Source organism: Felis catus, chromosome A2 (genome assembly GCF_018350175.1).
Source record: "Felis catus isolate Fca126 chromosome A2, F.catus_Fca126_mat1.0, whole genome shotgun sequence".
In the NCBI taxonomy this organism is placed as follows: Eukaryota; Metazoa; Chordata; class Mammalia; order Carnivora; family Felidae; genus Felis; species Felis catus.
Window position 1 is genome coordinate 96,801,832 of NC_058369.1, and position 26,112 is coordinate 96,827,943.

At 36.5% G+C, this 26,112-nt stretch overlaps 1 protein-coding gene across 2 annotated transcripts in view; it reads left to right on the forward strand.

Moving 5' to 3' along the window:
• VPS50 (VPS50 subunit of EARP/GARPII complex) overlaps nucleotides 1–24,208 on the forward strand; it is a 132,410-nt gene extending 108,202 nt beyond the window's left edge. For both annotated transcript variants that reach the window (XM_011280388.4, XM_045052375.1), the window contains 7 exons: nucleotides 3,985–4,065; nucleotides 12,555–12,703; nucleotides 13,715–13,811; nucleotides 14,842–15,000; nucleotides 18,431–18,552; nucleotides 20,321–20,510; nucleotides 23,488–24,208. In XM_011280388.4, the coding sequence (XP_011278690.1) occupies nucleotides 3,985–4,065; nucleotides 12,555–12,703; nucleotides 13,715–13,811; nucleotides 14,842–15,000; nucleotides 18,431–18,552; nucleotides 20,321–20,510; nucleotides 23,488–23,607 (918 nt within the window). In that variant the 3' untranslated portion in view covers nucleotides 23,608–24,208. The remainder of the gene's footprint in view (nucleotides 1–3,984; nucleotides 4,066–12,554; nucleotides 12,704–13,714; nucleotides 13,812–14,841; nucleotides 15,001–18,430; nucleotides 18,553–20,320; nucleotides 20,511–23,487) is intronic.
• The last annotated feature ends 1,904 nt before the right edge of the window (nucleotides 24,209–26,112 follow it).

The following is a 26,112-nucleotide window of genomic DNA, read 5'->3' on the forward strand; positions in this document are numbered from 1 at the left end:
TAAATTGGAAGATTGGAAAACAAAATGATCAAAGCCTTAGGGACATGTTAAGTCAAATGATCAAACATACATGTAATTGGAATACCAGATGGAGACAAGAGAGATAGAATGAGGTACAAAAAATATTTGAGGAAACTTTGACCAAAAATTTGCAGATACAAGTTACTAAATGAACAGCAAGCAGAATAAGAACAAAGGAACATACAGCAGGGTACCTCATGGTGAAGCAGTCTCTTGAAAATGACAATAGAGGGGCGCCTGGGTGGCGCAGTCGGTTAAGCGTCCGACTTCAGCCAGGTCACGATCTCGCGGTCTGTGAGTTCGAGCCCCGCATCGGGCTCTGGCTCAGAGCCTGGAGCCTGTTTCCAATTCTGAGTCTCCCTCTCTCTCTGCCCCTCCCCCGTTCATGCTCTGTCTCTCTCTGTCCCAAAAATAAATAAACGTTGAAAAAAAAATTAAAAAAAAAAAAATTAAAAAAAAAATGACAATAGACTTATTACATAAAGGGACCAATGATCTGAATCAGCTGACTTCTCATGAGAAATTGTGGAGGCTGTAGGAGAGAGTAATACATCTTTAAGGTACTGAAAGAGAGGAAAAGAATGTCCATTCAGAATTTTATATCTAGCAAAAACACCATATCAAGAATGAATGTGAAATTAAGTTGTTTTTAGATAAAAAGAAAAAAAAAAACTAAGAATTTGTCACCAACAGACATGTAATACCGAAATGCTGAATGAATTTTTTTCAGGCTAAAGGAAAATGATACCAGAAAACTTAGATCCTGAGGAAAGAATAAAGAGCATTGGTTATGGAAACTACTTGGGGAAATGCAAAAGATTATTTTTTTCTTTTTCCTTTTAATTTCTTTATAAACCATATAGCTGTTTAAAAGTGAAATCATAACATTATTTTCTAGAGTTCATAATATATGTAAATATATTACATGTAACAACTACAACAAGGTACGTGGGGGGATATGGATCTATAAGATGGCAAGATTTCTGTATATTATGTTAAACAGTAAATGGATTGTGTAATATCAGAATGTATATTATAATTCACAGGACAATGAAAAATAATATTGCAGATTAACTCTTTACCAAAAGGAAAATTAAATTAGAATTCCTTTTTTTAAAAAACTGTTTTTTAATGTTTATTTTTGAGAGAGAGAAACAGAGCACGAGTGGGGGAGGGGCAGAGAGAGAGGGAGACAGAGAATCTAAAGCAGGTTCCAGGCTCCGAAGTGTCAGCACAGAGATTGATGTGGCGCTCGAACTCACAAACTGTGAGATCATGACCTGAGCCGAAGTTGGACGCTTAACTGACTGAGCCACCAGGCACCCCTTCTTTTTTCTTTTTTAAGTTTTTATTTATTTACTTTGAGAAAGAGAGAGCAAGCGCAGGGGAAGGGCAGAGAGAGAGAGGGAGAGAGAATCCCAAGGAGGCTCTGTACTATTAGCTCAGAGTCTGCATGGGACTTGAACTCACAAACCGTGAGACTGTGACCTGAGCCGAAACCAAGAGTCGGACACTTAACCAACTAACCCACCCAGGCACCCCTTAAACTAGAATTCTAAAATATAAAATTCATATAATCAGAAGAGACAGGAAAGGAGGAACCAAGGAACAAAAAAAGATATAACATATAATGAATGGTAGATTTAGACCCGATCAATAATCACATTAAATGTTAATGGACTAAACACTCAAAAGGTAGAGATTGTCAGAATGGATTAAAACAAAACAAAAGAAACACTTTAAATGTAAAAAATACACAAAGTGAGGATATATATATGCATGCGTGTGTGTATAATATGTGTGTGTGTGTGTGTGTGTGTATTTAGAGAGAGAGAGAGAGAGAGACCGTTGAGTATATTCTAATCAAGTTAAAAGATTGAAATCATACAGAATATGTTCTCTGTTGACAATGTAATTAAATTAGAAACCAATAACCATAAGATAACTGGGAAAAAATCTAAGCATTTGGAAATTAACACACTTCTAAATAAAGGTTGGCTTAAAGAAAAAATCATGAGAAGTTAGAAAATACTTAAAAGTGAATAATAGTGAAAGCACAACATATCAAAGCTGTGCAATACAGCTAAATCAGTACTTAAGTGAAGTATCTAGTTTTAAATGCCTGTAATAGAAAAGAAGAAAGACTCAAGTAATGATAAGCTTCCACCTTAAGAAAGTAGAAAAAGAAGCATAAATTATGCACTGTGTGTTTTCTTACAAGGACACCAAACCTCTCATGAGGGCCCCACTCTCATGACCTCATCTAACCCTAATTACCTCTCCCATCTCCAGATAGCATCTCATTAGAGATTAGAGCTTTACCATATGAATTCTGAGGGGACAACAAACATTCAGACCATAAATGGAATAACTAGAATTTACATACATTGCTTGTAGAAATGAAGAATAATACAGCCACTAGGAAACAGTATGGCAGTACCTTATAAAGCTAAAACTATGCTTATTATATGAATCAGAAATTCCACTGGTAGATATTTACCCAAAAGAATAGAAAATATATGTCTTCTCAAGGATATATATGTGAATGTTCATAGTGACATTATTCAAACTGAAACCCAAATGTGCGTCACCTGGTGAATAAGTAAACACACTGTGATATATCCATATTTTGGAACACTATTAAGCAATAAAAGAGCATGAATTACTAATAGGCTTATAACATGGATGAATTTCAAAAGCATGCTAAAGACAAGTCAAACACAAAAGACTACACATGTATGATTCTATTTATACAAAATTTTTAAAAAGGCAAAACTGTAGTGATAGATCAGAGGGTAAGATTGGAGAGAGGAAATCAAGTGCAAAGGGCATAAGGGCATTTTTCAAGGTGAGGAAAATTCTATCTCTTGATTGTGGTATTAGTATAAGACTATACAACTACCAAAATTCATCAAACTATACTTGCGATGGCTGAATTTGACTATATAAAAATAATACTCTAGTGAAAAAAGAGGGAAAATGAAATAATAAAGTTTATAAAATGTAGTGAAAGTAAAATGTATTTTGAAATTACCACATAAAATGAGTTCATGTTTTCATGTTTTACTGTACCATGCCATCACACAACTATTTTAGCTTTAGGATTTCTGTCATATGTTGTGTAAGTAATTACTTGTTTTCATCCTATCTCCGATAAGAAAGGATGAGGAACAATATGTTGTGTGTGTGTATGTATGTGTGTGTATGTATACACAAACATATAAATGAATTAGTGAGATGATATATTTTATAGTTTACTATTAATACTTTAAAATTTTTGGCTCATACAGAACATTTTAACATCTTTCTAGAGGTCTATATATATCTATGATTACCTCTAAATTAAATTTATATTCATCAATTGAATCATCACCCAAGGACGCAACTACCTGGCTTTTCATGATTTAACAGTCAACTGTCTCTTCTCATTTATGTTCTTGGGGTATTTATATGTGCTTTGCCTTTGATGTAGTAAAGCAAATTCTATACTGTGAAATGTTTACTGAGGCAAATAAAAAGTTTTCTCCATTTTTGAATGAGGATTTGGGCTGTCTCTAATTTGTGTTAGAAAAATAAATTTAAAACAGTCTACATTATTATGCTTATACATAAGTATGATGCAGTACACTATCTTTAAGTATCAGAAATCATAAGTTTTATAACTAAAAATAATAACTTATGGGAAAAAGATACTGGTGAGCTCTCTCCCAATTAATTTATGAGATTGACAGATGCTAGTGTGACCTGTAAATGCAAATGTGTGAAATAGTTCTCTTGTTCCCTTAAGAGCTAAGGTTTGACTTGATGTTTTGAAATTTTTAAATGTAGTTTGGAGACCTTCCGAAGACTAAGTATCTGAATGAAAACTCAGTGGATACTTAACTTGAGTTAATATGAAGGTATAACATATGAAAGATTATCTCCGAAGTGATAGTAGCATATGCCTTTCTTTTTCTTTTTCAGCTGGAATCAACAGGACTAGGCCTTAGTAGCAGTAGACTAAGAACAACTCTTAACAGAATACAAGAAAGCCTTATCGATATGGTGAGTAATCATTTGGAATTAATTCTTTGGGGTTATATTAAATAAAAATTAACCATCCAATCAACTACATATAAATGTGTGTCTCTATATATATTGAGTGCCTGAGTCCTCAGTATTGCTCTACATGCTTGTAGGAAGTAAATAGAAGTTTCTTATAGTCTGATTGGAGAGAGAAAACTGATCCTCATGAAAGAGTATAATATTGGCTATATATCCAGTACAGGTCCAAAGGGAGGAAAGTTTCATGTGAAAACTTGATTTCAGAGAATGGCTAAAGGAAGAAGTGAGAGTTGTGCTAGTCTTTGAAGAGCAGGCAAGGGGTTAGTGGGAAAAAAGAAAGAATGGCATTCCAATTAAGGTTCAGAAGATGAGAACGGGCCTCAAGGTGCGAGCAAGCCTGGCCCAAAGTTTGGCCATCTTTGTGATTGGGATACTGATATATACTGAAGAGTTGTGTTGCCGGGAGTATTTGGAGCCACTTGAAATTAAAGGAAGAGGCTTGGGTGTAGTTGGCTATGCAGTATGGGGTCTGGATTCTTGACTGTTGGGTCACTTGATGTAATGCGTATCTTAAGAAAATAGATTAGGCAGCAATACAGGGCTGAGCATTTGTAGTGTTTAAGGTAACCTCGGCATTTAAAATAACAATTTTTTTTTCTTGTGATGGGTCACTGTAGCCAGAGATTTTTGTTGTTCGCCACATTTCTCTGCATCTACATTAATCTCAGGATCCTCTGATTTTTCTTTATTTCTTCACCTACCCAAACAAGCAGTCATTTTCCTCTTTTCTCATAAGCTCTGTGTTATGTACATACTTATGCTATTGAAGTTTTTAGTAAAGCAATGTAATCATTCATTCTTTTAGGAAATACTCATTGTAATAATTATTATTCGTTGGGCATGGTTGTAGTGCTAGATATTCATCACTGCACAGTAGAGGTACTTCTTTCTGGGAACTTATATTTTATTGAGGCAGACAGATAAACAAATACGTAATATAGTATCAGATACTGAGAAGTGCTAAGAAGAAAATGAAGCAGAATGGTAAGAATGGTGATCTTTGAGCAGAGATGTGAATAAAACGAGAGAGGTATGTGCTCATATCTCAGATGAGCACTGTTTACACAGAGGAAATCACCTATATCCATCTCCCTTATAATTTGGATATCTTCTTGCTCAGCACATATAAATTTTCATAACACTTACCTCTGCAAACTACACTTTTTCAGTAAATGTTCATAGAATAAGTGAATAAACTCCAGCCCATGAGTTTCTTGTCTCCTGGCTTAATCTGACTTTTGTTCTTGGCTTTGTTATCCATTTAATCCTGATCTTCATTTTCAGAGTCCAGGCTCCTTATTTGACCCAACCATTTATTTATTTATTTTGTTTTGGTTTTGCAAACTCCATTGGCTTCCAACCCCATTAGGAGGTATCTGTGTTTCAGTTTTGCTTCTCTTGGTTTGACACTTAGTACAACCTTGACCATCAATCAGATCTTGTTTTCCAGATCTTAGTCCACAGCTAAAGTTTTTCTTGTTTCTGGTTGAAAGCCTTGAAATTGATGAACTGAATAGTCATAACCAGAAAGTCCAGAGTGGGGTGCAGTTACCTCTAGAACTCATTGCTCTTAATCCAGTCTGGGCTTTATGACAGTTGTAGGGATGGATTCCTATTATTATTTTCCTAATAAAATAATAATAATAATAATAATAATAATAATAATAATAATACAGTTTTTTGAAAAAAAGCTTGACAGGTCAAAATTTACCACTAGAGTCATTCGTTCTGACGTCTCTGTCCTCTCTGTTAGTTACTACTTTATGATTGTCAAACTGCAGTTCCAATTTTTAGTCTTAAAGAGTGGATTTGATGCTTCAGATTTTGCCATATGGTGTGTAATGAAATATTATCGAGTAAACAGTGGGACCGAACTAGCTATTCTTTGAGACAAGCTGCCACCCATCTATTGATAACAATGTATCTGTAGCATGTCTGACCAGTTCTGTGTTCATTGGATAAATTTTTTCCAGAACTGGTAGTCAACTTTAGAAATGTATTTTCAGAAACCAGCTACATGCCCCCTCCCTAGTAAATGGTTAGATAGATGTGCCTGCTTTTCTCTTTGGCACTTCATCTTTTATTTTATTTATTTATTTATTTATTTATTTATTTATTTATTTATTTTTTAATATATGAAATTTATTGTCAAATTGGTTTCCATACGACACCCAGTGCTCATCCCAAAAGGTGCCCTCCTCAATACCCATCACCCACCCTCCCCTCCCTCCCACCCCCCATCAACCCTCAGTTTGTTCTCAGTTTTTAGCAGTCTCTTATGCTTTGGGTCTCTCCCACTCTAACCTCTTTTTTTTTTTTTTTTTTTCCTTCCCCTCCCCCATGGGTTTCTGTTAAGTTTCTCAGGATCCACATAAGAGTGAAACCATATGGTATCTGTCTTTCTCTGTATGGCTTATTTCACTTAGCATCACACTCTCCAGTTCCATCCACGTTGCTACAAAAGGCCATATTTCATTTTTTCTCATTGCCACGTAGTATTCCATTGTGTATATAAACCACAATTTCTTTATCCATTCATCAGTTGATGGACATTTAGGCTCTTTCCATAATTTGGCTATTGTTGAGAGTTCTGCTATAAACATTGGGGTACAAGTTGGTACTTCATCTTTTAAAGATATCTTTTCTTTAAGTCCTTATCCTTACCATCTCTTAAATCAGATAGCATCTTGGCTCAGAAGACCATGTGAGTAGTCATTGCTTCTTCAGTTTGTAAGTAGTGCTGACTGTTTTTTGACAGGGCCTCTCCAGGGTCCTTACTCCTCCTCCAGTAATACAGAAGTTTTTCCCGAATTTTCTGTTGGTTTCCAGTGTTTTACATGTTAAATTATTATTCATACTGATAAGAATTGGTTTATTATTTTAGAAAATATATTTGTCATTTTCTAGACCTTGATCTCAGGTTTTCATATGCTGGTATATTACTTTTTCTTCACTTCATTAATTTGCATCTACATTGGCAGAGAACATTAATTGGTTTCTTGCTATTCAATACATTCTTTGGCTATTAAAATAATTTATAGCCTAATCAATCTGGAACCACTAGATGGAAGTTGTATTTTTTTTCCTGTATTTCCCCTATGTGTTAGTTAAAATTTTAATGAGCACATTTCTGGTAATTTTTCCATTTTCTCCATATATATCTTCTAAGTTTTCCTTCTCTTTAAGCTGTAAAAGGCAACTTGGAATCATTATGGTCTTAAAAATGCCACCTGAAATGATTTATTGCATAAATTCAATGTAAATATAAGACAACTTGACACATCAAATAGACTTTCAAGAAAAGGAGTCTACAAGGGGAAGACAAGAAAAGGAAGCTAGTATAGATCACACTGGTACCAGAACTGTGAATTTTTAGTTATCTGGTGATGTTAAATTGTTTGCTTTAAGATATTTGGCTATCAAACCTTTGTGCTTTGATAATAAAAATGTATTTTAAATCGGTCCAGAAAATTCCATAAAAACGACTTCTCTTTGTAGTCGTAATTATTAGTGGCAGGAAAGGTTAAACATTGTGACTTTCACTGTGAAACTAAAGATTTTGATTAAGGCTTTATTACTCAAAGTCTTCAAAGGGTTTTATATCTTTTCCGTATTGTAGTGGTGTAATCTGAAACACTGATCCAGTTTTGGAGCTTTTCCATTGACAGTTGCAATAAGCACATACCATTTATTTATATCAACTTGACATTGTTGTTATTCTCTTGCTCTCTTCATGGGTATTTTCCTGAATATAAACACAGAACGTTAGCCTTTAAGCAGATAATTACCATAATTTTTATGCCTAAAATACCAGTGTTGACTAGGAACAAAGAATGGCATCCTAATGCAAACTCTTTGAAGTGGGGGCAGCAATGCCAGTGATCTCTGCGGGAATGTTTTTGTGAAAGAGCTCTGTGAGTACAGAGGGAGATCAACACATTTGAATTGGAGGTAGGTAAGGAGTAGGTCGAGGAGGTAGTAGGTGAGTGCTTGTGGCCTTTCCCATCATACCCAGAGATCAACTGCATTTCTCTCAGGCTACAGATATAACCTCTCTTTGCCTTCCAGCACCACCTCCCTTTTCTATCCTAAATTAACTAGTTAATACCTACATTCACAGAAACCTTTAGTTTTTAAATATATGTTATATATATATGGTGATAACTTATCATAAAAGAATGAAATTCAGAAGTAACTCTGCTGTTACAAATGTGTGGTATTTATGGTTTTCCTGGAGCTCTTTTGAGTTTGAGATTTTACAATATTGGCAGAAAGTTCATGTCTGTTTTTGTCAGTTTATTGCAAAATATTTTGAAAGAGGGTGTGTTTGATGCTTCGAATATACTTATGGAGTCTAATACTCCCAAGTTTCTACTCATATAAACATAGAAAGAAGCTTACCTGTGCTCAGTCTTACAGCTTTTATACATTCCGAGTAACTGTCAGCTCCTGACTGAACCTCTTTCCATAGGGAACTCATCACCCTTCTTGCTGTAGACTTCTGCTTGATAGAAAGTGCTTTGTTGTGATGCAGCCATTTCTCCCTCTCTGGAACTATTCTGTTATCTATTTCTACCCCATTGGGGCCACTTCGGCTAGCTTAGTTATCTATCTTGCCTAAGTGAGTGATCTCTTCGCCCAATTTCTTTATTAGTTTTTCTTGTTTCAGTGTTTCAGTTCTCCTCACCATCTCTTGACTTGTTCTGAGATGGATATTCACAACTCTGACCTAAGAAGAAAATACAGAATATTATAGGAGGGATTGGAAGTAGATGGGAGGCAAGGAGCTACGTGAGGACAGTGTAAGACTCAAGGGATACACGATAGTTGGATAGGTATCTTTATTATTAAGTCAGTCAGCAAACACGTAATAAGTGCTGGGATACTTTGTGGAAGACCAATGGATGGGCTTTCTGGTAGAAGAGGCACATAAGGAATAAATGAATATCCAGTTTAATGTCAGATTGTGTCAGGAATTACATAGAACTAGGAAAGGGTAGAAAGAGGAGAAAAAGGGTATTAGTTTGTTTAGGGGATCACACAAGGCCTTTCTGGGAAGGTAACATTGAAGTAGATCCCCGAAGGAAGAAATAGAGGAGTGAGCCACCTGAATGAGAATTCATTTATTTAAGAAACATTTATTCCCCTCCCCCGTTCATGCTCTGTCTCTCTCTGTCCCAAAAATAAATAAACGTTGAAAAAAAAAATTAAAAAAAAAAAAAAAAAGAAACATTTATTTAGTGCCTGTTTATTGAACACTTTATATATGATGCCATATCCTGTCTGGGAATTGAGGATACAATTTTGGTGGGGAGACAGCAATCAGACAAAACTCCCTACTCATGTGCAACTTCTTTTCTAATAGAGAGGGAATATTTGGGGGAGAAGTGTTTCAGGTGGAGGGAACAAGGAATGCAAAGACCCTGAGGTTGGGACCATGCTTGGCCTATTCCAGGAACAGCACAGAGGTGAGTATAATTAGAATGAAGCATAGAAGAGGGTTGGTGATAGATAAAACCAAAGAGGTAGCCGGAGCCTAAATCTTATAAGGCTGATGATTTTACTCTGAGTAACACAGGAAGCTATTAAAGAGCTTTAAGCAGAAGAGCTGAAATTAGGTAAAAGAGAATTATTTTGGCTACTGAGAGAGATGAGGGGGCTTGTACCAAAGTGTTAGCAGAAGTAGTGAAACAGGATCAGATGCTGGATCTGTTTTGAAGGTAGACCTGTCAGATCTGTTGATGGATTGGAAGTGGGATATGACTGTGAGAGGAGTCAATGATGACACCTAACTTCTGGAGAATGGAAGTGCCCTTACTGTAGATAGATAAGACTTTTAGGAGGGACACATTTGAGTTCAGTTTTCAGGTATGTTAAATGCACTACAGGTAAGAGAGAGGTCAGGGCTAGCATGTACATTTTGAGCTCTTGGCATGTGGCTAATATTTAAACTGGGAGAGAAAATCCATCTAGGGAGTAGAGTGTGAGTGGGAGAAGTCCAAGGACTGAACTCTAGGACATTCCACTGTTTAAAGATCTGGGGGAGGAGGACAAACTAGCAAAGGAATCTGAGAAGTGGCTGGTGCCTTAGGAGAAAAACTAGAAGGGTATGGTGCTCTGGAAACTAAGAAAGTTTTTCAAGATTAGCTATGTAGGATGCTACAGTAGGTTAACTAAAATGGATATTCAGAGTTGACTTTTGGACTTGGCCATGGGATGCCAGTGGGGGCCTTGATAACAGTAAAGACTGTCTTGTCTCCATCAATTAAACTATTAGAGGGCCTGCTAATGCCAGGAGGCATACCAACGTCTTAAGATACAAAGGCGGTGAAATTGGTCCCAGCTCTCTAAGAACTCACAGTGAGGTGGAAGGGTCAGGAAACAATTGACTAAGTGTACTTTATGCCACATACAGACATTAAGTATACATGTAGATATGCTAACACAAGAAAGATACTAATTCTTCTTGGGAGATTGCGAAAGTTATAGAAAGGAGGTAAATATGACCTCGCACTTAAGAAATGAGTAGGAAAGAGCCAGGGAGACAAGAAGAGAGCAGGTAAGACAAGAGTGTCAGTAGGACAGGTGTAGCAAGTCCAGTGTGGCTAGACCTTAGAGTCATAGATTACATGGAAATGAGGCTGGCGAGGTAGCTGGTATCACTGTAAAAAGTAGTATCATGGTAACAGTTTAGGCTTTTTTTTCTGTAAGGAGTGGATAGTCCATTGGGACTTTTAAGCTGGGGAGTGGTGTGATCACGTCTCCCTTTTAGGAAGATCACTTGGGTATTCTAAAAATATCAACCAGTGGGGCGCCTGGGTGGCGCAGTCGGTTAAGCGTCCGACTTCAGCCAGGTCACGATCTCACGGCCCGTGAGTTCGAGCCCCGCGTCAGGCTCTGGGCTGATGGCTCAGAGCCTGGAGCCTGTTTCCGATTCTGTGTCTCCCTCTCTCTCTGCCCCTCCCCCGTTCATGCTCTGTCTCTCTCTGTCCCCCCCCCCAAAAAAAATAAATAAATAAATAAACGTTGAAAAAAATAAATAAATAAAAATAAAAATATCAACCAGTGAACTGTGTGCAAAATGGAGTGGAAATAGGAAAAGCTAGAGGCAGAGGTCTGTATTTGGGGACTGTTAGTCCAGGCAAGAATGCTGTGGGGCCTAGGTCCTAATGAAGCAGGGTGAGAGGAAGAAACAGACATGAGAGGTGTGTGCTAAGGCATGATGGAGGGGAGGAAAGGGAGAGGCATGAATGATTCCAAGGTTTCTCACTTGGACAGTCTGGTAGATGGTGATTTAAATGACCACAGGCATTAAATTAAATAGCATACACAGCCAGTTGTAATTTTGTGTTTGTGTGTGTGTGTACGTGTGTGCATGTACGTGCATGTGTGTGTACACGCACAAGCAGGAGGGGGTGATTATTTTCCTTTTTAGTAGGAAATAAATAATGGAGTGGTGACATTGATTAACTCGCATAGTTTCCTTATCCTGATTCCCCTTAGAGAAAGTGCAGTTGTTCCCAAAATAACTTTTAAATGCTAATTGAGTAATTAGAGATTGAAAAGAAACAATATCTTTAGTAGAAGATAAGATATAAAAAAGAACTAAAGAAAAATAAAACCATTTTTCTAACTTAAAAGATTTTATAATGTTTTAGTTCCATTGGGCTAAATTTATAAGCCTGTTATGCTCCCACTGTGCATTTGATGTCTTTTTCATTCATAAGGCAAGTGTTGGAGATTTGTGACTATGTAATTGATTTAAGAAGTAACCTAGATTTACATTTTGTACACTTTTAGATTTGTTTGTGTCCAAATTCTGTGCAATAATTGTCTTTGCGGATCTTTTAAAGCTCAATACACTCTGCTCTCCGGGCATCCCTTTCTTTTATTCCCATTAACCATCTATCTTCCTTCTCATCAGCAGTGTGACTACAGACTTACCTAATACAGTTAGTCCAGTTTCAGTTTGTAAGTGCATTCTAGTCCTGCCTTCTTGAGATTATACCAAAGTTAACCTTAATTAAAGTTCAGATGTGAAATGGTTGATTATATCATGATTTTGTAATGTTCCAGCATGATGATCCTCAAGAGGCAATCTCTTTCCTCGTTTACAGGTTCTTGAAGGGCATCTTACTATTGTCTTTATGAAACATATGCCAATTCATAAAGATTGCTTGTGTTGGCCAACTTTAGGTCATGCACAGATAATAATGGCACATAGAGTTGGGTCATATTCACTTAGTACAAAAAGGAAATTTCCAGTAGTTAGAAAATATAAAGGAAGGAAAAGAAAGAACAGAGACTAAATGTAATTAATATGTATGCCTACGAGTATTTTAATTATAGGTCCAGTTTTGTAAAATCACATGGTTTATTGCTATTAGATTTGATTTCAGGCTGTGTTTGTACTTGTGTTATATTTTCAGGAAGTTTCAGCAGATCCTACTGCCACACTCACAGCAGCAGAAGAGAGAAAGGAGAAGGTACCAAGCCCACACCTCAGTCACTTAGTGGTTTTGACATCTGGGGATACATTATATGGGTTGGCAGAAAGAGTGGTCGCCACAGAATCCTTGTAAGTTGTTAAAAACAGTTGCTTTGCCATTAAGTACTTAAGAAAAGTTTAAGAGTAAGCATTGTATAATTAGATTTCTAGCTGTATACATCTCCCTCTTCTGAATGTTACTTATATATTTCTGAGAAGTATATCCTAAAATAGATTACTAATTGATTTTTAAAACTGCATGGTTGTTTTTCAGTTCTATAAATGAAAGAAGGGAAATCTTTTAGGTTTCAGTCTTTAGCAAGATGACCCTTGCTTTAAAGTAAAACTTTAAAAGAAAAAGTTGTAGTATACTTTATATTTTCCTATTGAATTGTGGTTCTAGAGAAACTGTAGTTACATTGTTAGTTTAGTGGTAGATATAGTCAGCCCTTGACACCAGTGAGAATATTTCTTGACCTTTAAAAATCCCCCGATTTTTAATACACTTAACGCATATGACTTCTTCCATAAAATGTAGTCCAATATAACTTGAGTTTTTGTGTACATAACAAAATGTAGAGAAAAATGGGATAGCTGCTGGCAGTTCTCCAGGCAAATGACTCCCACTCCTGCACACAGCTTCCTGACCTGAAGTTCACGTGTATGTCTCAGCCAAGTGTCACATGAGGTTACTTCTGAGAAGTGCCAGATGTTAAATCTGTGAATTTAGAGATCTGTTCTGTATAATTAAATAGGATCTTCATAAGAAATCCTTTCAAAAAATACTGTTGTATTTTTTCTTCAGTTTTTTTTCTGTGATCTTTGCTCCTGTCTCACATGCAAAGCAGCATAGCTCTTCACCTTGTAGTTTCCAGAGTAGTTTTTTGAAGTCCCTCTTTTTGCACCTCTGCTCACATTCAGCGATAAACTCAGCATTAAGTTTTGGGTAGGTTGTAAATGAGCTAATACGAGGCAGTTCACTAAAGCGGGAAAGAATTTTAATGGTTAAACTTTGGCTTAGAGATCTTAAAGATTACAAAAGTAGTGACAGGCTCTAGATCCTGCACTCTGCTTACACGGTGGGTTATTTGTTCTCTTTAGGGTATTTTTGGCTGAACAGTTTGAGTTCCTTCAACCCCATCTGGATGCTGTGATGCCTGCAGTCAAAAAGCCCTTTCTTCAGCAGTTTTATTCACAGGTCAGAGATGGTCTTGGAAATCATTTCAACTGTGAGCAAGATAAGATTGTCACACATTATTTCAGGTGTTTTAGCTAGTGGCCAGTCTCCGTATTCCACGAGAGTGATTAGAATATGTTTATTCACTCGTGAATTCCTGTGTTAAATACTTACTGAGCACGTCATATAACTTTTAGTCTAATGAGAGAAAGAGAGAGAGAGCCCATCAAAACTGCATTTACAATAAATTACGATAATGGGAAGGAAATAGCAGCAGGCTGTTTTAACTTTGGCTGGGGGCGGGGGGGGGGGGAGGAAAGGAGGTGTGGTGGGAGAAGGTTGTCTGGAAAGGCTGTCTGGAGGAAGTGATGTTTAAACCAGACCAGCTGGGTATATCAGTATTTTCCAAACCAAGGGAATGGCTTACATGAATATCAGCCAGTGAGAGCATGGTAGATGTAAGCAGCTGAAGAAAACTCAAATTGTCAGAGCAGGGAAGAGGGCTAGCGATGAGAAAGATGGCTAGATGATAAGCAGGAGCCACATGGTGCGCAGTGTTCTCAGCCAAGAGGTGGGCTTTATTTCGAGGGTACTGGGAAGGTCCCGGAGGATTTGAAACAGGTAAGGGGTGCAGTTGGTGTGTGTGTTAGAGTAGTTGGCGGCAGTAGATGGCAAGCCTACAGGTAGGGAGACTGGCTTGCAGGCTCTTACAGAAATACAGTTGAGAGGACAAAATCTTGAGGTTGGACATTTAGAGTAGAAATGGAGAGAAGTGTAAAAATTTGAGAAATATTTGCTAGTCTCCATGAGTATCTCTGGTTCTTTAAAGTTGTAGTATCTGTGGCCTCAAACTGATTGTATGTCTCAAGATTATGTTTTGAGTAAGACCTCTACCTATGAACTAAAGTGTTTTCGTAATTGAAATCTTCAGATATGCAGTGTTTTATTTTTAGATGTGATGTATACTAGAAGTAGGCACAAAATATTTTTGGTAGATCTGAGGTTTTTAGAAAATATCTGTCATTTTTCATTTCTGTGAAATTTATTTCAGACAGTCTCAACTGCCAGTGAACTACGCAAGCCAATTTATTGGATTGTAGCTGGTAAAGCTATTGATTATGAACAGATGCTGCTCCTAATGGCTAATGTGAAGTGGGATGTGAAAGAAATTATGTCACAGCACAACATATATGTAGATGCCCTGCTGAAGGCAAGTACTCTGGGAGCATCTTTGTCAAAGTGGAGTCTGTCAGGAGAGCTATTCCACTCATTGCAGTTGCCCTGAGGTGGTGAGGTTATAGTTGTTATCACATTTCTAGCATCGTGATATTAAAGCCCCTGTGCTGGAATAGACTTGCTTTTCGAACTTTGTGTTCTTTCAGACCCAAGAATACTATGCAGATTTTTTTGGTTTTGCTCGCTAATTTCCCATCTTGAATGAGAGTTCAAGTTAATATTATGTAATCTCAGTAACCATGACTGTGGTGACAAGAAGATATTTCTACTTAATTAGAAGATATTTCTGTACTTGTGCAGATTTATCAGCAAGAGACCAGGTCCTTGATTACTCTATTTTGCTTTTTTTTTTTTTTTTTTCCTAGAAATCACATTACTTTTGCAGTGTGTCATGCAAACACCTTTGCATTCAAAACTTACATTTAAAATTTTTCTGGAAAGAATTGTTCATTTTTTGTCATTTATGCATCAAGAGATACTTGTAGATCACCTGACATCTGCCACACACTGATCTAGGTGCTGACAATATAGTTGGGGAATTAAGGAACTTACATGCCCTCAAGGAATTTACTGCCCATATAGAGACAAGAGTAAAGACATAAATGAAGCTAAGACATGTCAGATGATGAATAGTCCAGTGAAAAAGTAAATAAGCAGCAGAAGTGATATAGAGAGTGGCAGGGTGTGGGTTGGGAGCAGGGTGGTAATACTGTTAATTTACTTGTGGTCAAAGGAGGATCCTGATAAAGGGAGGGTTGTGGAGAGGCCCAAAGGAAGCGAGGAGATGAGCCATGCAGGTGTCTGAGGGGAGGAAAGGGCATCTAAGGAAAACCGCTTTCAGAAAAGTTTTGTTTTTCATATTTGTCAGTGAAAAGAAAATGGGCCTTCTTAAGCTCCTGACTTTTATCTCATTTACATAAACATTCTTACCTGCTTAGTCCTGGGCAACACATGGTAGCCAGGGACACTTGTGAACCAATAAGCAAAGCCAGAGATCAAAACAGCAGCGGAATTCATCATCTAGGGTGCCAACTCTCAGCAATGCCCGGTGCCCTTCTAGAGTTCTGTGATGAAAACTCTGACTTAGGAACTAAGGGTGGGACATCAGTTAGCAATGTCTAGGGGCTAGTGTCAAGTCTGAAGGGTGAGTGACAACAAGGGTGCTTGCTCTCTAATTGCCACCCTGGGAGAACTTTGCTTTCTAGGGCACCCAGGAGGTCTCAATTAGGAATTTTAATTTGGAATGTGATAGACAAATGTAATTTATAAATAATCACACACACCATTTTTTTTAAACAATTTTGCTTTTGAAAGATTGATTTTATTTTTTTATGGCATGCTGACCATGGTACTCATAGATGGGTGTAAGAAGAATGAGACTTCTACACTCTGAATATATATACTAGATGGAACCTACTTGTCTAGTTATTCTTAATTATAAGAAACATTAATATTATGAGAAGGAACCAATGTATTCTGATTATCAACCTGAACCCAGTTTTGAGCAACTTAAATCCATCTTCTCTAAAGAAACTTTTATATAACTTTTATTCTTTCTATTACTTTTCCAAGTCCAAACCTTTAGGTAAAAAGCAATTTGCATTTGTTGCCCCCACCAGAATCATAAGTTAAATGAAATGCTTTTATTATTCATTTAATAAGAAGCATTCTTGAACATTGAATTTAACAATGAGTAGAGTGACATTTCATACAGTTAGCATATAACCTTATCTTTAAAATATTAGTGGCGCGCCTGGGTGGCTCTGTCGGTTAAGTGTCCGACTTCAGCTCAGGTCACGTTCTCACACTTTGTGAGTTCGAAGCCCCGTATTGGGCTCTGTGCTGACAGCTCAGAGCCTGGGGCCTACCTTGGATTCTGTGTCTCCCTCTGTCTCTGGCCCTCCCCTGCTCATACTCTGTCTCTCTCCCTCTCAAAAATAAACATTAAAAAAATTACATTAAAAATTTTAAAAATATATATTAGTGAAAAAGTACTGAATCAAGACTCTGGAAAGCTAAAGCAGAGTTTAGTGAAGCATGAATGCAGTAGCAAATGGTAGTGTCTGCTAGACTCATAAAACAAAAAGGATGAAGAGCAATTATTTATTTAACTTTGATTCTCAAAAGTAAGCTTAGTGGATTGAAAGTTTACTTTTTCATAAATAATTAAAAGCAATTAACTGTCAAAAATAAGTCATCAAAAAAAGTGATTAGCAAAAGAATAACAAGTAATCGTATAGTAGCTTGACTGGTGACGATTAGATTCTTTTTCCTCCTGTGTGTTATTAGAAAATTTGAACACATGTCAGTCTTGACTTATTAAGCATGTGTGGCTGCTGTTTTAAGGAAACTAAAGGAAAAATGTCATTTTAAGCCTTGTTGTATTTATTTGCAATATATTGTCAAGGAAGGATCTATAGCATTTACTTTTGTAAATGAACATATTTAGACGATAATAGTCCAGAGAAGCTAGAAATATATTTAATGAAGGGTAAACCATTTGCTTTCATGTAATTGTTAGAAATTATCTAATTAGTCACATGTATTTTTATTTTTAGTACAGTGGTACCATAGAAGTTACTAATAAGTAATAAAAATATTCAGTTTTTCTGCAGGAAACCAGAATGGTTTTATTTTATTTTTTCCTTTGTACTAAAAATTTGCAGCTATCACATGACTTTCAAATCATTCAGAATATAATTATTTACGTTTAAAAAATGTTTAGGAAAGAGAATACTTTATCCGATTGCTCTCTAAGGAGTATTGCCTCAAATTACAAATGGTTCACAGTTCACTCTGAGTTGAAAACTTTTAAGACAGTTTTTTAAACTGGGTTTCTGGGGCGCCTGGGTGGCTCATTTGGTTAAGCGTCCAGCTTTGGCTCAGGTCATGATCTCACAGTTTGTGAGTTTGAACCCCGCATTGGGCTCTGTGCTGACAGCTCAGAACCTGGAGCCTGCTTTGGTTTTTGTGTGTATCTCTCTGTCCTTCCCCCGTTCACACACTCTCTCTGTCTCTCAAAAATAAATGAATAAACATTAAAAAAAAATTAAACTGAGTTTCTTGAAGATAACTTTAAAAACATTTAGGTGATTAAACTCTTTTAGTCCATACCAACAGTCATAGAAAAATTTGAGATGAAGAAGCATTTGAACATTGGTTGCATTGTTTAATCTGTTGAGATGAAATGTAGTGTACTCTGTATCACAACATAGTTTATGCAGTTTGATATACTTAAAAAAAAATCCTTCCTACTAAGTCCAAGTTATCTTTTGCATTCTTGCTTTTTGTTTTACTTAGTTTGACTCTGAGTCTTTCTAAACATTCTTCTTTGCCAGTAAGATGGGAAAGCAATGTGGCATTATAATTATGTTCATATATGGCCATGATTTTTGTCTTCTTAGGAATTTGAGCAGTTTAACAGGAGGTTAAACGAGGTTTCTAAGAGAGTTCGGATACCCCTACCTGTGTCTAATATACTTTGGGAACACTGTATACGGCTGGCCAATAGAACTATTGTGGAAGGGTAAGTTTTCATGAAAGCATTATCTGAGTCTTCAGTGATAAATCATAATGCAATAACATTGCGTATTATCACCACTGGAGAGAATAGGTAGAGAATGTTATAAATAATAGTAAATATAATCCTATAATAATTCAGGTTTGACTTTAGAACATAATTGAAGAAACTTTAAACCCCACTGTGGCTCTTCTGTGTGTGCTTTTTTTTCTCTGTGGTGACCTAGAACCAGCTAGTAGAGGAGCATGGAAAGTAGCGTCTAATGGTTATCAGAAAGTTAAACTCCTAATAGTCATTATTCCTTAATAACATAATTATGATGATGATGATGATTATAGATAACATTTATTGAGCACTGTGTGTCATTTATTAGATCAAGCACTTGACAGGATTATATCACCAAATCCTAACATAATCTCTTTGACAGAAGCATTTCTCTCTCTGTTTTATCAAGGAGAAAATCTAGCTTCAGAAAATCGAGGCCAAGAGAGGTTAAATAACTTATTCAGGTTCACACAGTTTTCAAACACCAAGGTTTATGAACTACTGATTTTCTGATGACAAAATCAGTCCTCATAACCACTATATCTGTTAATGATATCATTATAACATTGTAAACTATATACATCTTTCATATGTTGAGTTTAAAGATCTTTCAGTACCAATTTTTCCACTCGCTCAGAGACCATGTTTGCATCTAGAACACAGACTCTCTCTGGAAAGCAATCTGCTATAGACCATTCATATGGTCTGGAGTTGCACATCAGGTAAATTTCCACATTATCATTTATCTGATTTCTTTTCAGTTCTTCTTTGTTATAAAGAAGAACGTCTTAGAGAGTGGGAAGGTGACAGTGACAAGCTGACGTTTTGGCACTCTGTATTGAAAAATCAACAGTGCTGTATGTCACAGAATGGCCCTGTCAACAGTCATGACTGAAAAGTATTTTTAATAAATTTATTTAATAAAGTAGAAAAGTGAAGGTTTTATTTCTGTACGAAGCACTTTTTATTATTAAAAAAAAAAAAAAGCCTGGTCACTTCAAATAATATGCACTTTAGTTTCCTTGCAGATTTCCTTAGGGGAAGTACTGCGTTCCTAGGGTTGGAATATTATTGAAGGAATGAGACACTGACTTATGAGTAATAAAATGTTGTACTCGTAGGGTTAATACATTTATTCTTATTACTACTCCACCTTAGAACACAGTTTTTCAGTAGTGTCGGGTGTCAGAATAAGTCTATAAAGTGTTTTATTATGAAAAGTATGTATATACCTTCTCTGCTCAGATGCTCACACATTTCTCTGGTTCGCTGACTGTTCATAGGGGAATTATTACATTTGTTTCCTTTGCACCCAGTAGTTACAATATTGAACAGTTTTATGAAACTAAGATTACTTTGGAGTATTCATAGCTTCGTTTTTTATAAATAATTCTTGGCAGTCAAATGTATTGGAATACCAATTTAACTTTCTTACAGATGATTATGTTAATTGACTGTGGGGAACTGTAGTCTGTAGAGCAGCAAAGAACTTTGTAAGTTATTTGATCTTTTTGGTTTGCAAATGAAGAAACTGAGGCCCTGTAGGTAAAATGACTGCTGAGTGACAGGGTCCGGACACAACCCAGTCCTTCTGACACAAGGCTCATGTGTTCTTTTTCTTATAACCCTCTCATTCCTAGAGAATCTGTCCACATACAGGTTAAGAAAAGTTGAAATACCTCCAGGTTTCTTTTTCCATCCTCTATTTTTTTATTATTGTGTATCTTAGATATGCCAACGTCAAGAAGTGCAGTAATGAGGGTCGTGCCTTGATGCAATTGGATTTTCAACAGTTTTTAATGAAACTTGAAAAACTAACAGATATCAGACCCATTCCTGATAAAGAATTTGTGGAAACCTATATTAAAGCCTACTATCTAACCGAGAATGACATGGAACGCTGGATCAAAGAGCACAGGGTGAGAGCTGGAAAATAGTTAATTAAGTTTTTATTCCTTTTTCTTTGTGCTGTTCTTGTCTGGTATATTATATAATTCAAAGTCATGAGAGTGAAATATAAAGAAACAGCCAGTTCTTTGCCATATTCACACAGTATCTATGCAGTGCCCTTTGAGTAATCAAATCCTTTTGAGATCTTTCTGAACTGTAATAGTAATTATCTGGAAAGGTAGCCGGAGCCTGAACCTTAGCTATGTTTATCCTTCAACTGTATTGTGGGAAAAGGCTGAAGTTGGTTAACATCAAGACAAATTGAAGACAGCAACATTGAAGTGATTTACAAGCTAAAGTCTATTATATAACTTAAGCCTTCTAGCCCCCAACAATGAACTGGTATCATCCTGACCACACTGACATGTATTAGTGATGATTAATTTAAATATTTACGTTAATATTTAAAAGACTAAATTTAACTTCATCCTACATTAGACTTTACCTTGAGTATAGATGTGATCATTTTTCTTTTGTGTGGATATAGAGATAAGTAGAGAACAATATTATTTATTATGTGTTATATCGGATGCTGAATTTTGGGCACAGTTCAACTCACCCTGTATCACCAGAGCATACTCAATATGGGGAGCTTTTCTATGTGATTGTTCTGTCATTTGTCTAGGTAGACAGTATGTGAAGACAGATTTAATGAAAATATGGGAAGTATTAAAATTATCACCAAATTTTATTCCTTCAGTAACTCTGGTGCTCACATTTACTTGTGCTGTAACATCATGGGTAAAAGCTAAGTAAATTTTAACTTCATTTGACTGGGTAAGGAAATAAGGAATTATTTATATTTTATCAGCCTCATCCTGTCTGGTTTCAATACTCTAGAAAAACTAAATGAATATTAGCCTGAGTTTCGTGCAAATGTGCCCACTGTAGGACAGTTTCAGGTCTGTAGGAGCAAAGTAGAAAATGTATATATTATTTTCAATGATTTTGACCAATACACCAGAATTGTGAAAAATGTCACCCCTTTTAGTCCCACTGACATCTGACGTTTGAAAACCAGAATGCTAAAGCAGGTGCAGATGAAGTGCTGGATGTTATTGGAATTCATTTAGTAAAGTAAGCTACAAATACTTTGATGTTGCTACTGAGGAAGACATTTAGGGAAAGAATACAAGTAACTGAGGAGAGAAAGCACAGCTCTTAGATATCCATTATTCGATGCAAGAATAATACCTTTCTGAACTGTAGTTTCCTCTTGTTTTTAGTTTTTTAGTTTCCTCTTTTAATATAGTGAGCCAAAATTTTTAGTCTAGTATTTTGTGAGAACTTTAACTGATATATGTAATTCACTGACATTTTCTCAGGAGCTGACTGTCCTGCTTTCCAGGGAACTCCCCACAAGGTCTAGCCCAGTGCTGATGGCAGTGAATACTTGTTAAGTGTTAACTGACAGAATTTACCAGATGCTAACAACAGGTGCTCTCAGAACAGATACACAAACTGAATAGTTTGCTGAATTTTTATTTTTTAAAATTAATTAATAGATTAAGTTTTAAAAATTTTGGTGGTAGTTTGTATTTTTTTGTGTTTATTTTTGAGAGAGAGCATAGGAGGGGCAGAGAGAGAAGGGGACAGAGGATCTGAAGGGGGCTCCATGCTGACAGTAGAGAGCTCGACGCAGGGCTCGAACTCACGAACCGTGAGATCATGACCTGAGCCGAAGTTGGACGCTTAACTGACTGAGCCACCCGGGTGCCCCTGCTGAATTTTTAAATGAACTCTTTCTCATATTTTTACATTATACTATCTTTAGTGGCTACCTCCAGTGAAGACAGATGACTTTTTTTTTTTAAGTTTTTATTTTGAGGGAGAGGGAGAGCAGGGGAAGTGCAGAGAGAGAGAGAGAGAGAGAGAGAGAGAGAGAGAGAGAGAGAGAGAATCTCATAGGCTCTGTGCTGTCAGCTTGGAACCTGACACAGGGCTCAGTTGGACGCTTAACTAACTGAGCCACTCAGGCGCCTCAGATAGATGACTTTTCTTTCATTTTCTTTTAATATTTATTTCTTTGAGAGAGAAAGAGAGAGAGGAGAACTTGAACACAAGTGGGAGGGGCAGAGAGAGAGAGGGGGGGGGGGGAGAGAGAGAATCTCAAGCAGGCTCCCTGCTGTCAGTGCAGAGCCCAACTTTGGGCTCGAGCTCATGAACTGTGAGATAATGACCTGAGATGAGATCAAGAGCTGGACGCTTAACCCACTAAGCCACCCAGGCCATCCTGACAGATGACTTTTCTTATTAGATTTGGTGTAGAACTCTCTTTCCTTACCTGAACTCTTGCTATTGATCCTCTATAACCAGATCAATATGCAAACCTTTCTGATGAGTCCCTATTCATTCTCATCCTAGCAACTCATTATCTGAAATTCAGGAACCAAATAGATTTGTACAGCATAAAATACTTGTAGTCTTCATTTTACTTATTAGCTACAATGACAGTATGAAGGATTAAAATCTAGTACCTTCCTGATCCTTGTTACCTTACTCATTTATCGTATCTCAGAAAAGTTGTTCTATGGTTAGAGATTTATTTCTTTCACCTCAAATGTTTGCAAAATGTGGAGTTCCAGAAAATACTTTACTTAGTAACATTTAAAAAATTTGGGAGGTCAGTGTATTTTAGTAACTTAATAAAGTATCACAGAAATAAGCATAAGGTGTGTAGTTTAAAAGTGGGCATATCAGATTACCATAATTAAAAAGATTCCAGTGCTTTCTGTTTCAAATGGTTGCTACAGTATCCTTCTTGTTATTACAGCTCAGTAAACAATTTGTCTTCCATATCTTAAACTATAATTTTCACTGCTTTTCACTGATTTGTAGTGCTCAGTTACTATGCACTGAAAACTGAGTGTCTGTTCTTTCCTTGCGTTGATCAAACACGTCTTTCAGCGTACTAAATTTGGATTTTTTTTTTTTTTTTCCAAGCAGGAGTACTCAACGAAGCAGCTGACCAATCTGGTAAATGTTTGCCTGGGATCCCATATCAATAAGAAAGCAAGACAAAAACTTCTAGCTGCTATAGATGATATAGACAGACCCAAAAGATAATGAACGCATTTTTTTTTCCTCAATGACATTGATCTTCTCTCAACATAGATGACATGAAAGCAATTTTTCATGCACTCCTGACAATTGTCTGCTAAGAAATCTCTGTGCATGTTCCTTCCAACTGGAAAGTGGAAAACACTGAAGTCTGTGTGGTATTCTCAAATGACTTTTATACGCTCTGGTCCTTCTCTTCAACTTTTAGTCTCATCTGTTGTATTCTTTTCCTGAAATGATATCATTGCCTCGTCATAAGTATTGTTATGTGACTGCAGTAACACATTTTACCGAAGAATGTACTGTAGATATGCAATTAGAAGGAACAGTGGCAGTACATCCACGGACACTTTTTGGAGAATGAATTTATGTTGGTATTTTTTTTGCCCTCTCTACTTGGTTCTTGAAAGCATAAATGAGAGGTTTTCTGTACAGTATCTCCTAATTATGAGCACTGCATGAGAATTGAAAAGTACATGTAAGCAAAATAGTTGAAAAATCAGTATGCTCTCTGTGTTTTTGAATGTCAGAGTTTATCTTGGGGTTAATTTGGTTAAAACAGTGATCATAAATGATGAAATTGAATAAATATTATACTCTAACACTATCAGCCTATCTGAGACTAAATTTTGATATTTTTCCATGGCAGGTATAGTTTAGGAAGCGATAATGGAATTTTTTAGTATGTTCTAATTGTAATGATCTTATATCCCGAAACCAATGGTGAAAAGTAACTTATTGGGTGTACCTATTCAGTGCCTGAGTAGCACACAGAATGGTGATTGTGGGATTTTTTTTAATGTGGGACATTTTCCACATAAGTGGCTCTCTTTGATTTCAGCTTTTGTCTTAGGATGGCAAAACCTGGCTTAGCTGACTTAGGGAAAGGACTGTTAGTCAAGAATAAGTTTATGGTCATATGTTCATCTTTCTTAGATGTCTGCTTTGTATTACAGATGTAAAATAATGTGAGCTAGCTAGTGATAAACTTTGGAACTCAGTTAATAACTATGTACTTTGCTTTTGAAACCAGAGACCTTCTGTCAACATATATGACACGAAAATCCGTTTCCCATGCACTCCTTCCAACTGACTGATCAGGAATTTTTTTCATGTTCTTTATGACTAGGGAGTAGAAGGCTCTTAGGTTTGTGTGGTGTTGGTCCAGGATTACTGGGCGTGACCTACAACATCAACAGCTCCTAGAATCCTAAAGCATCATTTCATGAGAAATGGGCTTTGTGTCCTGTGAGCCTTCTGGGAACTGAGATGCTGAAATGGAGGGCAGAGGGTGGCGTGTAGGGCAGGCATGGAGGTGAATAAGGAGGTGATAGCCACTCGGTGTCTGCCAGTCCCTGCAGATTTTCATAACCAGCACATTAGAATACAAAATGCTTTGAGAATACATCTCTGGATGCTAGTATATGTATCTGTATGATGAGGTTTTTGTTTTCAGCCTCTCCCTTTGCAGTTCATTTACTGTCAATATTGACAGTAAAACTTTCCTCTTGTAAAAAGGTATGAGCTTGGTGCTATTATGGTCTACTCGTGGCATTGGACTGTGTACTTGGAAGGCAGATTTTGCCAGGAGCCATTATCCATACAGAGCCGCTGGAAGAAAATGAATATGAAATAAGCTTAGTCCTTGTGTTTAAATGACATATTCAGTTGAGCACGTAAAGAGCTAATCAATCTCATTTATTTCTCTGTTGATTGGGAGCTACTTATTTATTCTTTTTTACATGGGCTTTCTAGTTGGCTTTCTTTAATTTCTACTTTAGTTTGCCCTAGGTAGCATGAACAGCAGTTACCTACCTGTTAGAGTGTTTTCCAGGGTGATAGGAATTGATACAAAAGAATTACTTGTTAGAGAATTAACCATGCAATCGGACAGATCTTTTAACTTAACATATACTGCGCTTTGATAAAAATTTTAAAAACTTTTTTTGGTGCATTTCAAGGTAGCTTAATGAGTGTTCATTAACATCAAAACAGTAACCAGATACTTGAGCTGTGAAATTACCTAAAAACAAGAGAGTTAACCAGACATTTCTCAAATACATTATGCAGTGATAATGAGTTATAACCATGTAACATTTTGTGAAACTAACATTAAGATAAATAGAATTGAAAAGCTTGAGAATATAAATGGAATTAATTGTGTTCCAAAAGTTTTACTGTAACAAAAATTTTCTTTTTGTGTCTAAGTTTTCCTTAACCGTGGCATTTGGTATGAAAGTGTCTTATGAAATTCAAGATTTTAAGTTGATATGGGAGCAGGAGAAAATTGCATCCCCTGGGAAAGAATGATTATTTCTACAAATACATTGTCTTGCATTAAAAAATGCTGGAGAGATGCATAGCAATTCAAATGACTGAGTTTGATTCAGTTTGTAAAATCTACAGAGATCTTATAAGTTCACTTTGACTAGTAAGCCCATTTGCTCAACTTACAAAACGAAATCGAATTTTGCTTGAAGCCAGGACCATATGGTATTTTATCATATCTTT